Source organism: Atractosteus spatula, chromosome 13 (assembly GCF_055471065.1).
Source record: "Atractosteus spatula isolate fAtrSpa1 chromosome 13, fAtrSpa1.hap1, whole genome shotgun sequence".
Classification (NCBI taxonomy): Eukaryota; Metazoa; Chordata; class Actinopteri; order Semionotiformes; family Lepisosteidae; genus Atractosteus; species Atractosteus spatula.
Window position 1 is genome coordinate 1,285,627 of NC_142718.1, and position 15,497 is coordinate 1,301,123.

The following is a 15,497-nucleotide window of genomic DNA, read 5'->3' on the forward strand; positions in this document are numbered from 1 at the left end:
GCCCAGAGGCTCAGAAGGAAAGATGCGCCCCTCTTAAGTGCTGACAAACGTGATCTTGACATTGTCCCCAGCCTATGTTAGGGATGAGAATTAAATCTAAAAACATACAAAGATGCAACAACATGGCAATGGATCCTTCAGCGCAGTTTTTCAGGAACACTGAGAACTGACTTAAGAGCTTAGTCTGGAGAAACTGTACTGTTTTACCAAGACACTAAGGCTGCTCATCTATCAGCCTTTGGACGAGCTCACAACACACTTGGGGAAAAAAACCCCGGGAAAAATCAGATGAAATGGAATGTTTTCTTAAAAAAAAACAACCAAGCTAAGTTTCAAAAATTTTTATTAAAACCTGAAAAAAAAGCTCCAGACAGTATCAAAAACAGATGCGCTTTTAAAGGTTCAGCTACACAGAGGACGATTTTTTCCATTTTTTCCAAAGGCTTGGGGAGAAGGGGCACTACTCTGACTCCCTTCAACACAGCACTTTAAAACAAGCAGAAGCAAAACAGCACCTACCTCTTGACTTCAGAGAGCGAACAAAAAATAATGCCGTTATAACCTTCAAAAATCAATACATGGATTGTTAGCAAAGTGACAGGAAAGTAATCGGATATAAAAGGGGGCTTCTCGCGTCCCTACCTGGTCTGTCACAGAACACACCGAGAGGAGAGAGAGAAAATAACACGTATATATACAAAATTCACATCTGTTCCTCACGAGGGAACACCCCAGACATCCTACATTCAACCTTCAGGAAGTGTGGAGAGGGGAACGGCAAAGCAGAGTTTCTGAATCCCAAGGTTTCTGAGGACCGATTTCTTTGGCAGTCTCACTACAATTCCGCAGGATTAACAAGTCATTTCTTTTCCCCAACTCTGCCATTTTTTTCCTCCAATCAAAAAAAGTGTCCTTAACACAATTGTTTCTCTTCTTTCAAAAAAAGTACAAAAATGGCCAGAAGTAACACAGGAACAGTTTCGAGTCTTCAGCAGAGAAACGCTCGACTTCCTGTGAATCACAGGCAAGAGGTGCCTCTGCAGGACCTACAAATCCACCACACTGACGAGCAAATGAAAAAGCAGGTTACTAATCTGCACTCAAGGTTATTCACTGCCATGACAGCCCACGGAGCTCAGAGAATACCAGCTCCCTTTGAGTGCACTTACAGAACCAGTCTCTCATTTAAACAGGCCCTGATGACCTGAACCGCCCACTCAGAACAGCCTTAAATCCAAGGTACCGGTCAGCAAAGAGTCACCTGCTCACCTGTGCTTCCTGCAGCCAGCTGAGAGCCCCCGCTACAGGCTCTGCCTTCAATCCCAATACAGCTCGAGGCACCAGACCGCGGGCTACGAACAGTTCAGGACCCTCCCACTTCAGCAACAGAACAACACCACCGAACGGACAACAAACGCCGCCCTAGTCCCTAGTCCCGGGATCGCATCACATCTGACCCCCCAAAAAATCACGACGCTGGCCCCTTTTAGAGTTTACTCAGAGGCAGTCAAAATAACTAGAAAGAGCAAAAAAAATCACACCCTGACTGGCCACAACGACCCCCCCCCCCCACCACTGTCACCCCCCCAATCCCCGTCCTGCCCCCGACGCTCCCGTCTCCGATCTGAATGTTGAACGCAACCGAGATCTACGGGTGTCCGAGACGCAACAGTCTCTGTCTGGGCTTGGCGTCTCAGTCCAACAGTGGAAGGCGAGACGCCAACTGAGATGGGGAGCCACCCCACCCCTTATTTCCTGGGGGGAGGGGGCGGGGGCGGGGGAGGGGGTGCGAACTGGAAGGGTGCCTGTCCCATGAAGCCCATTATGGGCTGCGGGGGGGGGAACTGCTGGGCCATGAGGGGCTGGGGCCCCGCGGGCGGGGGGGCCTGGCCGGCCCGGGCAGCCATGTTGCCGAACTGCTGCTGCTGTTGCTGCTGCTGTTGTTGTTGTTGTTGTTGTTGTTGCTGGGGCTGCTGCTGCTGCTGCTGCTGCGGCTGGGCCTGGTCCTGGCCCCCCGCCGCCCCCGCCCCGCTGTAGCCCTGGTACTGGTCCCCGAACCCGCCGGCGGCGCCCTGGCTGCTCCCAGCGGCCCCGTAGGTGGGGGTGGAGTTGGCACCGGTGCCGAAGGAGCCGGCGTCCCGGCTGTCCCTGCCCCGGTCTCTGTACGCAGAGGACGAGGAGGAGGAGGAAGAGGAGCGGTCCGCCCCATTGTGGTCCCGGCTGCCCCCGCGGCTGAACCCGCCGCCGCTGCTGCTGCCGGAGCCGGCACTGCCCCCGCCGCGGGCGTCCTTGGCGGAGTTGGCGCCCCCCCCGACGCTGCGCATGCGCCGCTCGCACTCCTCCTGGTACATCAGGTTGGGGTTGTTGGAGTTGGAGCCGCTGCCTCGGTAGCGCGAGCGGCCGCCTGCAGGGGGCGACAGAGAGCAGCGCGGCGTCATGGCACCGCACAGGCGAGGCATCGGAGCGGTCCGAGGAGAACCACTCCCGCCGCGCGAGGAGAAGGGGAGAAACGGCTCTCCCACTGCACCTACTACAGGACTTGAGCTGCTGCGGTATCCCTACAGCCCACAGTTCACCGGCTCACGAGCGCAGCTGGAGATCAGCGCCCGTTTTTCCACATGCCAATTCCCGTTTCCCCGTTTGCGGCCCCGGCCCAGAGGACCTGGGATCGACCCGGCCTCAGGCCGACGCGCCCCGACAGCTCACCCCAGCTGTCAAGGACGTCTCGCTCTTATTCTTCCCCGTTACCTCCTCCCTCCCCTTCCCCTCCGGCCGCGGTGCCGCCCTACCTCCTCCGCCCCCCCTCCCGGAGTCCACCAGCTGCAGCAGCTTGGGGTTGATGGCCTGCCGGGCCTCCTCCAGCACGCGGATGAGCTCGCGGGCCTGCCGCAGGTTCCCGGGCGTGAAGAAGGTGTAGGCCGTGCCCTTGTTGGTGCTGCGCGCCGTGCGCCCGATGCGGTGCACGTAGTCCTCGGAGGAGTTGGGGTAGTCGTAGTTGATGACGAACTTCACGTCTTCCACATCTTGAAGGTGTCAATTGTTGTTTTTTTTTTTGTGGAAAAACAGAGGGGGGGAGAGTAAGAAAAGAGTTAGGGAAAGACGTACGACCGCGTTTTATAAGACAGACCACTCGAGACGCCAACGTCAAGCACTCAAGAGGTGGCTGCGAATGACAAACGGCTCCGGGACCGAGCCCCTTACCACACCGAGGTCGACACACAAGCCCCTTCAACACTCCTGTCCCCTCATCTGTCTCCGACAGCTGCACAACTTACCTGTACCGAGCAGGCCCCCTCGCACCTGGCCTGTCTCTGCGCGCACACCTCGCTCGTCTACACGAGGCACGAGCTCCAGGAGGAAACACTAGCTGCCCCTCCGAGCCCCGACAGACACTCTGCACGCAGTACTTACCTGCTGCCACCGCAGAACGAAAAGCAAGTGCTCCTGTTTTAAAGAAGGCAGGTGTGGCTGTCGTGCAGGAATGAGCGCGCGTTTTTTTTTTTTTTACCCTGTGCTTTGAAACGACGCGCAAGACCATGGGGGCAGCGCACAAACGCGTGGAGGGTGAAAACCCCGCGTCTGAATAGACGTGTACTCGTGTACAGGAGCTGACTGCTGCAATCTTAAAAAGACTTTCGACCCCATCTTGTGTCATTCTACAGCACACGGCTTCTTAAAAATGCCACCACTACTTCAAATCCTGCTGTTTGTGCCCCTAAACCAGATATCATCAATGTATTCGATTCTGAATATAAACAACTGGTCATGTTTTTGGAACACCCCAATTCGTAAAACCTGGACCTTAAAGGGAAACCTGCAGTTTAACAGTGTTAAAATACAGATTCCTCCCCAAAATGAGAAAACAAATCCCACACACAAAAAAATAAAAACTCCAGAATCCCCCCCAATGACGGTGAAAATCTGTATCCCAACAGAGTTAAAACACAGATTCCCAGCGGTCAGAACCGGCCCGATGAGATCAGAGACATTTCTACAGCACAGTCCACAGAAAGACGCACTGCCACATGGTGACAAGTGCAAAGCCTTGCTCTTAAAAGGTCTGGTGCCCTTTTAAGAAAGAAAACCCACACCTCTGCGCATGAAATGACCCTGAAATGTGTCCCACAAGTTCCCGTTTCCAAGTGGACTGCGCTGCTCAAAGCTCAGTTAGAAATCGACGCCGCCTTCGGTTAAGATCTGCACCGGAGCTTCACAAGGGCTCCAGGGAACCGCAGAGCAAATCTCAACAACGGAGCGAGACTTTCCGAAAACTTCCAGGTGGAATCCGCGGGTTCCCGGCCCAAAAGGATCGGCGCCGTCGAACAACTCGCTACACCCCTCCCCCAGCCCCAGCCCGTAGCGAGACCCCCCCCCCCCAACACCCCACACCCGCGGGCCGAGCCCCCCGCGGAGCGACACACACCGGCCTCATGCTTCTCTGCGCTCCCCTCCGACTCAAAGGTTTTGCGAAATGATGGAGGTGGCCTGAGGAAGGGTGGAGTGGTGGTGGGGGAGGTGCTGTCTTTTCTCACAGCGCTGTTGGTTTTTTTAAGGCGATGACAGTGATAGGAATGTGGGTTGGGGGGCGAGTGGAGAGAGCCTTTTTTGACCTTTGACCTTCTGGCACCGGTCGAGCGTCTGTCTGCCTTTCCGTAACGCCCCCAAACCACGTGCGTGGAGGGGCGAGGGGAGGCCAGACACACGTGGGCAACGTGGCAGCGCTGCTACTGGACCCTCCCGGCGCCAGGGAGTCAGAACCGGGCCGAGTCGGTTTGCTCGGTTTCCGACAAGAACAGGAAGCTGGCAGACCAGGACACCCACATTAACACCCGCCTGCTAGTTCTGCTGAAACAGCGCAGACGAACCTTCCCTGACTAGAACGAGAGTGGGCGCAGGTAAGAGGACCCTGCTGCAACTGCCCGGGCGGCCTCTTAAAGAGAGAAAGCAACACTGGGAGGAAAGGGGGAGACGGCAAGATTGGCTTTAGTACTGAATCCTCCCAGGTGAGGACAAAAACACTCGATCAGATGAGTCTGTTTCTCATTACAGAAGATGGGCTCAGTAAACAACACTGCTGCACTTGACAAAAAGTCTCCTTTGATATTTTTTTTTTAAAAGGAAGAGGGAAAATTAATTAAAAAAAAATAACCTTGAAAAACGTCCAGAGAGAAAACACAATACAAAAGAGAGTTAGTAGGGAAACATTAGCAAAGAACAACAAGGTCATGAACTGGGGGTGAGAGGCTGATTGAATGGACTTGTCAGTCTATGAATGCATCCTGAAATACGGACAGGTCACAGAATTCACGACAGGAGGGAGTGGGGGGGTTGTGTACTTACCGCTGCTACAGGAGCTGCTGGGATACGGTGCAAAGTTCAGCTCCCTCCCCCACGGATCTGTCCTGGGAAACGGGTCAGAACTGCCCGCCCAGCTCAGACCGGGTCAAGGGGCGCAGAGCTGGACCGCCTGCTCCCCTTGCTTGTGGCTGCAGACCCAGGTAGCCTGGATCCCATGTCCGGCCCCAGCCTGACCCGCCTTCCCCGCCTGGGATGCTCCTTCCTCTGGGCTCCCAGAGGGCCCCCGGGGCGGCTTGGAGCAGTCCGGCAGGCGAAAGGCTCGGTCCTTAGGCCCGGGCCAGAGCCTAAGAGACCAGGACGCCTCACGTAGGAAGAGACTGCGCCGGTCAGGAGGCAAGGCAGGGCTACTTCGGACTCCACAATCCCCAGGGGAAGCCAACCTACGCTCAGCACTGCACGTCAGGCCCCGTGAGGTCTTACTGTGACAATTTCAGGTGGGTATAAAGGCCCGACTCTCAAGTTATGGAAGCAGTGACTTCCCCCCAGGGTAAAGGGTGCAAGGCCAATTGCTTGAATTCTATAATGGCCACTGGCACCTTCTGCGTCTAGAACGGTCAGATAAAGGGATACAGGGGACAATTCGCTAGCTCTAGCTCTTAAAATCAGCCTGCGCTACTGCCTTGTACCCAGATGGGAACACCCCACCTTACCTTCCTTCGCAAAAAGAGACACGTTCTAGGAAAAGCTGGGGCTTGCCCGTATTCTGTATCTTTCCATCTTACACAGACACACAGGAGACAGAGGAGACGCGGAGCTGGTACACCCCATCTCCGAGAGCAGCAGGCAGCGTTGGACACAGGAGCCCAGGTAACGCCAGGGTTACAGCAGTAACAAGAAACAGACCACTGCTGGGGCACGGGGGCTGGGGTCGTGGGGAAGAGAGCGCGTTTCAAGGAAGGACGCCTGCGGTTTGGCCTTTGACAGGGCGGAAGGGGAGGGGGGTTGGAAAAGGAGACGTCCCAATTTAGATCCGAGGTTTCAGGACAGGGGGGGAAAGCACCGCCTCGCGGCGCCCGGTGTAAATCGGGAGTGCGGCAGCGGCGACCGTTTTAAGACGCGGCTCTGACTGCTTTGCGTTTTTCTGATCGCTCGTTTGTTTCGGTCGACTAGGCCACTAGGCACAATGCACAAAGAAGCATTCGGCAGACAGACAGTGTGGTTCCAAGCTTGGTTTCCTTCCGCAGCGTGGCGGCGATCAGGCCAGGACTCCTGCCAGCCAGGACCAGACATGACGCCCGGAGAGGGAGAGACTGGCACAGCGGGAGGGTGGGGGGCTGGGGCTCTAGGGGCAACTCGGGGGGCCTCTGCTAGCATGGACTGACCTCAGACCTACTCCAACACAAAACATAGCTGTAGGCAAGAACAGCACCTCTGCTCTCATGCACTGGATCCTGGCGTCCTACCCTGCCTGACTGCCTCTCAGCTACACCACACAGCACAGGGTCATGGCGTCCTACCCCGCCTGACTGCCTCTCAACTACACCCCACAGCACAGGGTCATGGCGTCCTACCCCGCCTGACTGCCTCTCAACTACACCCCACAGCACAGGGTCATGGCGTCCTACCCTGCCAGACTAATTCTCAACTACACTACACAGCACAGGGTCCTGGTGTCCTACCCTGCCTGACTATATCTTAGCTACACCACACTGCAAATTCCAAAGCTGTTACACTTTTCCTCTCATCTACACTGCACAATCAGCACCGTTCAACTGCAATGCAGAAGCAAAATAATTTGACAGACTCCTATTATTTAAATATTTAAGCCTGAAGGAGCTTCATGAAGCTTTTGTTTGAAAAAGCTGCTGTGTGCTCAGAGCTGCTCTTTTTTACTTATAACACAAGCTGTGGCTTCTGAGCCTTCTGAATTTGTTCAAAATTTAACAAATAACACAAAAGGAGGAGGAGGCCTACACACAAGGCAAAAAAACAGCCAACAACTTACACAAATTAGGAAAATCAAAGTACTTAAGACCACAATTAGGCCTTGTTATATAATAAACAGGATTAAGAGCATGTTGTATTAACATCATTACGAGCAGAAATCTGGCACTGATTTGTTCATATTCCTAAGCTGCAGTTACGCATCAAAACCAGCTGAACAAGAATTTGAATGCTGCTGCAAAACTGTGTGACCAGGATTTAAATGGACAATAGCCCTGTGTTCTGAGCTAGCTATACTGCAATGTCCTACTTCAGATTTTAAGAGGCCCCCCCAACCCCTCTCAGCACCCCCAGTGGAATTTGACAGCCCAGCAGCCCCCCCTGACCAGGTAGGCAGGCAGAGCAGCTGCTCCGGGTCGAGTCGGGAGGACGGCTGGGATTGATTAATCGGGCCTTCTCCTCTCCACACTCAGCTGGGCGCTCGATAAGTCATGCCTAGGTCCTGCTGCAGGCCCGCCCCGAAGCCTGTACGCTTCAAGTGCAGGAAGAAACTTGGAAAAACAACAAACAAAAATAAATAAAAAAATGAAACACACAAAACAAAACAAAAAAAGATCTGGTTAAAAAAACGGTATTCATCATGTGGGGGAGAATCACGCTCTTTCTCTTTACAACTACAAAACGATGTACTACTGGCATTTTATTTTCAGCTGCATACAACGTCTAGCTTGTGTAACTTCATCTACCTCTGTACTGAGCTACAGCTTTTCCGATTTTACTGTCCCTGTCCTCCGGAGAGGCCAGATCAAGACGTACCTAATCCCCGAGACGCCACGTCAGTCGCAATCAGGATGGGCGCCTTCCCACTCCGGAATTCTACGGGGAGAAAAATAAGGGACGGAGATTGGAGCACCGTCAACAGGAAGCTGAAACGGCATCGGAAACGCAGGGCGTGCGGAGGGCCTCACCTGTCAACACCCAGTCTCTCTCCGGCTGGCTCTTATCTCCGTGGATACACATCGCCGGCCACCTGGAAAAAACAGACCCCGCGTGAAACAGAAGCACTCTGTCCAGGAGGAGAAAGGACTTCCTTTTGAATCCAGTTAAAAACTCCGGGCTCTTTACCGAGTGCAGGAGCCGGCAACAACAGTTCCTCCAATCAACCATCCATCGCACCCTACAAAATTCCAGTCCTTACAAGCTCCAGGACCAGGCCTCAGTTACTAATCCTCCTGGGTTTTCCACGGGAGTAGGTTTCGATTTCCCAGTTAAAACCGCAGAAACGCGGAGTCTCCCTCACGCATGAGGAATTGGGTACGCTCTGAAGCTGCCCACCCCTGAACTACCCCTTAACTGAACCCATTTAAAACACATGCCAAAGAAAAACACTGCAACAAAAATAAGCTCTTTCACCGCAATTCCCAAGGTCAGGAGAGGAGACGGCTCTTTAACGCCCGAGAAAACCTGGTTTCCGCGACGGTCCCGACAACCGTCCCGAAGAATTGCCTGCTCCTCCCCCACTCACCCGTCTCGCCTCATCCTGCGGGTCAGGTCATCACAGCGCTTCTTCGTCTCGACGAAGATGATGGTCTTATTCTCCTTCTCCGCCATGATCTCCTCCATCAGCTGGATCAGCCTGAGAGAGCACACGAAAAAAGACTAAGGAACTACCAGAGAGAGATTTAACTGCAGATTGCACTGCATAATATAGTAGGCAGCTTATGTCTTATTTTGGCCCTTGTAGGCATTATTTAAGAGCTGAGTACTTGGAAGCAGTCTGAGATTTTCTGGGTGGTCCAGACATAGGTCTCCGAAACACCTTGTCTGTACAGACCGTATACACAGAGAAACTTGTCTGTTGTATGCTTATGTTGTATATAGCGTACAGTGTGTCACTGGCATTGTTAAATATCTTTAACCAAAAGTACCTGAATTATTACTCTTTTCACCAAAGCTACACCAGAGAAAGAATTCACATACCTCTAATTACACCAAGAATATTCCAGAGCGGTTGGATAAATCGTTTAAAGTTGGAGGGTTATGATTATTCATTTTACTTATTAATTCATCCGTCCCTCATTTTTCTCTATTTTTGTAACACTACAAACACCACACTCCTCACAGCCCTGCTGGGTGTAGCACTGTGAGAGAGGAGTGTGAGCGAGCTCCCCTGACACAGCGCTAACCGTGGTGACCTCCGGCTTGCCTCTTACAGGCTGTGCATGCGTGTTGCATTATGGGGGCCCGTCACCAGAGCCAGGGTGCGAACGCGTGCAAGTTGCTTTCTCTCCGTGATCAGACGAGTGCATGGCGTGTCCCTGTGTCCCAGGGTGCGAACGCGTGCTGTCCGGCTGAGCTCGCCCCCCGCCCCCCCACCGTGAGCGTGCGGCGCCTCACTCACTTGTTGTCCTTCTCGCTCTCCATGCACACGTCCACGATCTGCAGGATGTTGTGGTTGGCGCTCAGCTCCAGCGCGCCCACGTTGATCTGCACGTAGTCCCGCAGGAAGTCCTCCGCCAGCTGCCGCACCTCCTTGGGCCAGGTGGCGCTCCACATCAGCGTCTGGCGGTCCGGCTGGAGACAGGTGAGAATGAGCGCCCAAACTCAGGGAGGACAGGAGAGATGTGAAAAGCCGAAATCGGCAAACAAATACGAGAAGATTCAGGAGGAGACGAGTCTTGTTGAGAGAGTCATCTTGAAGGATAAATGACACCAGATGCAAAGATCCTGGTTTTGCAGAGGCCCCGCTCTGCACTGCTGTAGTATAGGAAATAGATCTCGCAGCTCTTTCATGTTTACAAACCAACACCCAGGCTTAACAAACTGGGGAGCACCCATCAAGCAGAAGAGCAGCACGAAACGAGCTTCACGGGAGCCTGCTCGCATCCCCGCGGTGCCCCCATACACCCTCCACCCTCCACCCACCCGGATCTGGTCGACGATCTTGCGGATCTGCGGCTCGAAGCCCATGTCCAGCATCCGGTCGGCCTCGTCCAGCACCAGGTAGGTGCAGCGCCGCAGGTTGGTCTTCCCGACCTCCAGGAAGTCGATCAGGCGGCCCGGCGTGGCGATGCAGATCTCCACGCCTGTGGGGGGGGCGGAAGGGAGGAGAGAGACGCGTCCGCGTTACCGACAAAGCGAGGAGGAAGCAGGGACGTGCCACAGTTACGCGGCTCGGGGCCATGGCTGGAAGCCCGCAGTAGGAGGAAGACGGACGCCACGCTTGGGCGCGGCAGCTCCTACCTCTCTCCAGGTCCCTGATCTGCGGGCCCTTGGGGGCCCCCCCGTAGATGCAGGTGCTCTTGATGCGGGAGGACTTGCCGTAGTCGAACGCCACCTGCTGGACCTGCTGCGCCAGCTCCCGGGTCGGGGCCAGGACCAGACACTGCCCGGGGAAGAGGGAGGAAGGTGAAAGGGGAACCGCAGGCTGCTTTCATACTCCGGAGCCGGAACGAAGCAGCGCAGGTGAGTGCGCTTCAAAACCACGACGACGGTAAAATGTAAACAGCAATGCAAAGACCGCGAATTCGCATCACGAAACAGACTACATTTCCAGGTACGCGCAGCGCCATATTGCTATTGTTGTCTGCGATTCAGAGCGAGGCAACAAAACATCCGGCGAGGTGAAGCCGCCCTACAATATCGTAAACATGCAGGCCTGCGAATACTTCTCTTTTCATCCAACAGAAACATCCCTCTGGACTTCTTGACGGTTTTGCCCACAAAAACTATTTACTTGTTATCTCTGCCTGCAGATCGCGCTGGAACATCTCTGCGGTGAAAAGTCTGCTGCACAGCCCGTACATCACATCACACTCGTCTGCTACAGTGACCAGCAAGCAGGAAGGGCCGCCTCGCATCACAAGTCGTGGGAACTCAAATGCGAGTTTGTAACAACGTGGCAGCTTACAGTACTTTCAAGTTCGCGATTTTGGGCTCAATTCAAAATGTGTACAATTCTTCTATAGTGTCAACAAACCTGTGACCGAGACTTAATAACTGGTCTGAGACATTGGGACGGCAGCACCCCATTAAAGCCAGCACAGACAGGGCAGACGTGACATGAGCCCTGCAGTGTGGGGACAGGGGCAGACTGTCAGACCAACACTCAGGGACACAACTCAGGCAGGCCAACCGTAGCCACTCCTTCTACCTCATGTTTACATTTGGTGTGACCTCTTCCCTTCAATCCCCTAACACGTTTGAGAAGCCGCGCACGTGACACGGCGCGCAGCACGGCCACGAACAGACGCCCCGGGCGCCGTGACTTACAATGGGGCCGTCGCCGCGCTCCAGGTAGGGCTGGTGGTTGATGTGCACGATCGCGGGCAGCAGGTACTGCAGGACAAACACAGAAACAAAGGGCACTGAAGTACGAGCTCCGAGCGCCTCGCCACCGGCCAACACATCAACAAGCCCCAAGGCGAGCCCCGCTGCTGTGCGGAGCTCCGAGCTCCAGCCAGCGGGCGGGGCGGGGCAGGGCGCGGGGACGCAGGGGGAGGAGTCTTACCGACAGGGTTTTGCCAGAGCCGGTCTGGGCGATGCCCACCATGTCTCTGCCGCTCAGCGCCAGGGGGAAGCCCTGCGCCTGGATGGCCGTGGGCTCCACGAAGTTCTGCTGCACCAGCACGTCTATCACGTACTCTGTGGGGGAGCGAGGGAGGCGTGAGGCTTCTGCACTGCTGTCCGACAGCCCGTCAACTCAAGTAGTCAACTCCGTTTAACAGCTAATTCAAATCGATTACACTCTTTGGCGACTGGCTGCATCAAAAGTCACGTGCTGAAAGAGGCTGGGAGGGCCGGTGCCAAAGGCACCCGACTACCACCCACGTATTTACAACCACGACCCACTTGAGTTTTACTTTAGAAGTAAAAGACGGTGTCCCAAGCTGCAGCCGTTTCGAACCGCTTGAACGCGACGGTGGCGCTGGTACTCACGGGGGAACTGCGCCTGGTGGAAGCTGGTGACGGGCTTGGGGCACCCAGAGCCCCGAATCGTGATCTCCTTCTTCCGGCGAAACTCGTCCACGTCAAACTGCGAGGGGGACAGAGGGGGGGAAGGGGAGATTAGCGGGATGGTCACGCCACGGCGGACTTGCTCTTCGTGGGAGACGGATCACCTCCAGGAGCGCCAGCCCCTCTTACACTTAAACAATTTAAGGTGGATATAACGTGACCATCCACAAATCATCAGCCTTTTATTGAAAAGGAGGAGTTTTGGGGAGTTTTGTCAGACAGGTTCTGATCTTTCAGCCCAGTCCCATGTCTAAGTCAGGAGTCTAGCATGAAGCACATTCTACCCAAGAGGACCCTTCAAACCCTTGAACCAATTTCATTTACCCCCCTCAGAACGCAGACACCCTGCTCAGCTGGTGATTCCCCTGCCCATGTCTGTCTTGTATTGCTTGTGGGGGTGTTTTCTCACTTATCTGCTGCTGAGGGAAAAACACGCCTTGACCTGGGCTCAGACCCGCCCGGTGCAACACGGCACTGAAATAAAAGCAGAGCGAGCTCCTACACTTGAATTCCACACGCTTGGTAAGAGCCTGGCAGCTCGCACCTTGAACAGTCACGTGCCGCTCAGAAATGCTGCAACAGCTCACCCTGCATCAGGGCTCCGTAACTGCTACAATCTCCGTTTTGGCACCGATGGCTCCCAGTCTCAGCTTCTTAACCCTAATCCCTCGTGAACTGGGGTCACTCTTAATCGCTTAATGCTCCTGAACAAACAACCATTTCAAATGACCTACGGGCAGACCTCAAAACTTTCCGGGACCCCGAAAACAAAATTTCGAAGACCTAATTAATCGAATTAACATCTAAGGCAAAGGCATCGAAGAGGGGAATCACAGGGACCAGGGCTGGGAAATTTTTATGCTCCGCTATTTCGCTGCAGTTGGCTCGCCAATAAGGCGAAATGCCTGCTGAAGCATTTACATTAAAACACCACTTTGGCGACAAGATTAAGACAAGGAGACTCAAGCAGGGAGCTGCATCGGTGCACGCTGGCAGCACAAGGAACAAGTACCGATGAGTCCCACACTGAAAGTCAGAAAGAGGACAACATTTTCAGGCTCGGGCGTCGCCTGAAGAGGGCTCCACACTCCAGACGCGTTTCGGCGTGGAACTGGCCTTTGCCCTGCTCATGAAAGCGAAGAGCCCCGCCAGCAGCAGCAGCAGCAGCAGCAGCACCCCCCCCCCCGACCCCCGGGACCGCGGCCCTGCGCGTTCACGGAAGCGGGCGCGCCGCCGCACCTGGGTCAGGCGCGCCACCTCCGGGTGCTCGGTGTAGAAGTTCTTCTCGAACTTGGGCAGCTCCTCCAGGTCCCACTTCTTCTTCCTAAGGCGCTCCCCGGGGTTCCCGAACTTCTTGGTGGGAGGGGGCCCGCCCCGGCTGGACCCGAACCGAGGCCTGGGAGTGAGGGGGGAGACAGGCAGAGAGTTTAGGAAGCGGGCGCCGGAGAGAAACAGCCCGACGCGCTCCTGACCCCCCAGAACCGGGTTCTCCGAACACGAACAGACCCGAGGTGGGGTTTTAACACACACACACGGGGCACAGAAAGGTTTGCTTTTGAGTTCACTTATACTAGCTGCCATACCAGCGTCTCGCTTTTCGAGAGCGTCTGAGGTTCAGCGCAACCAAGCTGAACCTCAACCGTTATGGCCGATATTTAAAAAAAAACTAAATCGACAGGGACGTCTTACCATCACTGTGCGACACATTTCAGTAAAAAAAAATAAAGCAATGTTGTTGTTTTTTTAATGCGGTAGATTTAGCCTGGTCGCCTGGTCGGCGGGGGGGGGGGGGGGGGTGATGTGCCTTTCCAAACCTGGTTACATAATCCCAGGTTTTTTTTTTAGTTCAGAAATGGTTTCCCACCTTTAAAAAACAATTTTACGCTCACTCACACCGAGATCACGCAACTCGCGTTTAGTAACACCACCACCACCCCCCACTAACACGCAGGACCAGACTGCAGGCCCCCCACAGAGACAAGCCAGCCCCGGCGTTTCCAGCGAATACAGGCCTCCAAGACACCCCCCACCACACACACGCGAGAAGAAATGGATGTTTTTCTCACCCTCGGTCCCTTCCACGGTCCCGGTCTCTGTCTCCGTATGACGAACCGCCCCTCATCTTCCACACAAACCACCACGACAACAACAACAACAACAACAAGGGCGCCTCTGCTCCGGCGAGCGTCGGGCTGGCTCTTCAACTGCCGCCACCGGGCAAACTACCGTCGCCTCCAATTCCCGAAATCGGGGGTCTTAATCCGTTGAAGAGCCGAATACCGAAAGGCGGTGTGGAAAATATATATATCAGCTCTATATATAAACAGCGAGTTTCGTGTCTTCAAAACACGAAGGCACCCTCGGCCTGCCCGTCTCTTTTACGAACAGCCCGAAACGAAACCGTGTTTTGCGTTTAAAGAAAAAAGTAAGGTTTTTTTTCTCTCTCTAGACAAAAAAGAAAACCGCTAGATAACGAGTATGGGTGGATGTTTTGTTTTTGTTTTTGCGATAGCCGCGTAAAGTTGGCTTGATCTCCCCCCGGCTCTGCGAAAGCTGCCTGCCGACACAGGACAAAATGGCGGACAGAAAAACAGCGGTGCGTGCGCAGGGCCGCGGCTACGTCGCGCAGGGGGCGTAGAGAAGGTTCTGGAATACGGGGGGGCGCCCGTCGGGGAGGCGGGGCCTCTGCGTGCGCGCCGGGGGGCCGCGACGCCGTTTGCGCAGCCGGCCACGTGATCGCCCCCCTCGCTGCAGAGGCGGGGCGCTAGACTTTGGACCTTCTCTATCGACAGCCCCTTCTCTTAATTGACCCGGGTGCTGAAGATCACTTAGAGACTTGAGGATTAGCGGGAGCAGAGATTTACAGAGGTTGACCAACCCATGGGCTTAGAAGCTGAGGCATGTCTTCTGGTTTAAGATCAGATCAGATCATTTTGTTGGCCCTATACAATTTCTTGCATTAGGAATTTGTCTTTTCACAGACCCCAGCTTGCTCTCCATGAGACACACAGACAGGGAGAGAAGCTGGGGGTCAGAGCGCAGGATCAGCCACTGTACAGCGCCCCTGGAGCAGCTGGGGTTAAGGGCCTCGCTCAGGGGCCCAACGGAGTAGGATTCCTCTGCCGGCCGCGGGATTTGAACTGGCAACAGCAGATCCTGAGCCACGGAGCCACCACACAGTCCCAGGTTGGTTTGGGGTCCGAGCTGAGCAGCCAGTTTAACAATTAACGTAATTACTT

At 54.7% G+C, this 15,497-nt stretch overlaps 1 protein-coding gene across 1 annotated transcript; it reads right to left on the reverse strand.

The window, feature by feature from the left end:
* Nucleotides 1-329: 329 nt before the first annotated feature.
* On the reverse strand, nucleotides 330-14,845 carry ddx17 (DEAD-box helicase 17). Its single transcript, XM_088930828.1, has 13 exons — nucleotides 14,325-14,845; nucleotides 13,498-13,654; nucleotides 12,181-12,277; nucleotides 11,753-11,886; nucleotides 11,515-11,580; nucleotides 10,486-10,627; nucleotides 10,168-10,328; nucleotides 9,644-9,816; nucleotides 8,768-8,878; nucleotides 8,211-8,272; nucleotides 8,059-8,118; nucleotides 2,790-3,023; nucleotides 330-2,404 (listed from the first exon to the last, which is right to left on the reverse strand). The coding sequence occupies exons 1-13, from the start codon at nucleotides 14,378-14,380 to the stop codon at nucleotides 1,749-1,751; spliced, it is 2,109 nt and encodes a 702-aa protein (XP_088786954.1). The 5' UTR covers nucleotides 14,381-14,845; the 3' UTR covers nucleotides 330-1,748.
* Nucleotides 14,846-15,497: the final 652 nt, after the last annotated feature.

Coding starts and splice junctions, on each gene's coding strand:
- ddx17 (XM_088930828.1), bottom strand. CDS start 14,380: ATGAGGGGCGGTTCGTCATACGGAGACAGAGACCGGGACCGTGGAAGG. Junction 8,879..9,643: donor GAGAGCGAGAAGGACAACAA/GTGAGTGAGGCG, acceptor GTGCTCTCTCAG/GCTGATCCAGCTGATGGAGG. Junction 8,119..8,210: donor GAGAGACTGGGTGTTGACAG/GTGAGGCCCTCC, acceptor TTCTCCCCGTAG/AATTCCGGAGTGGGAAGGCG.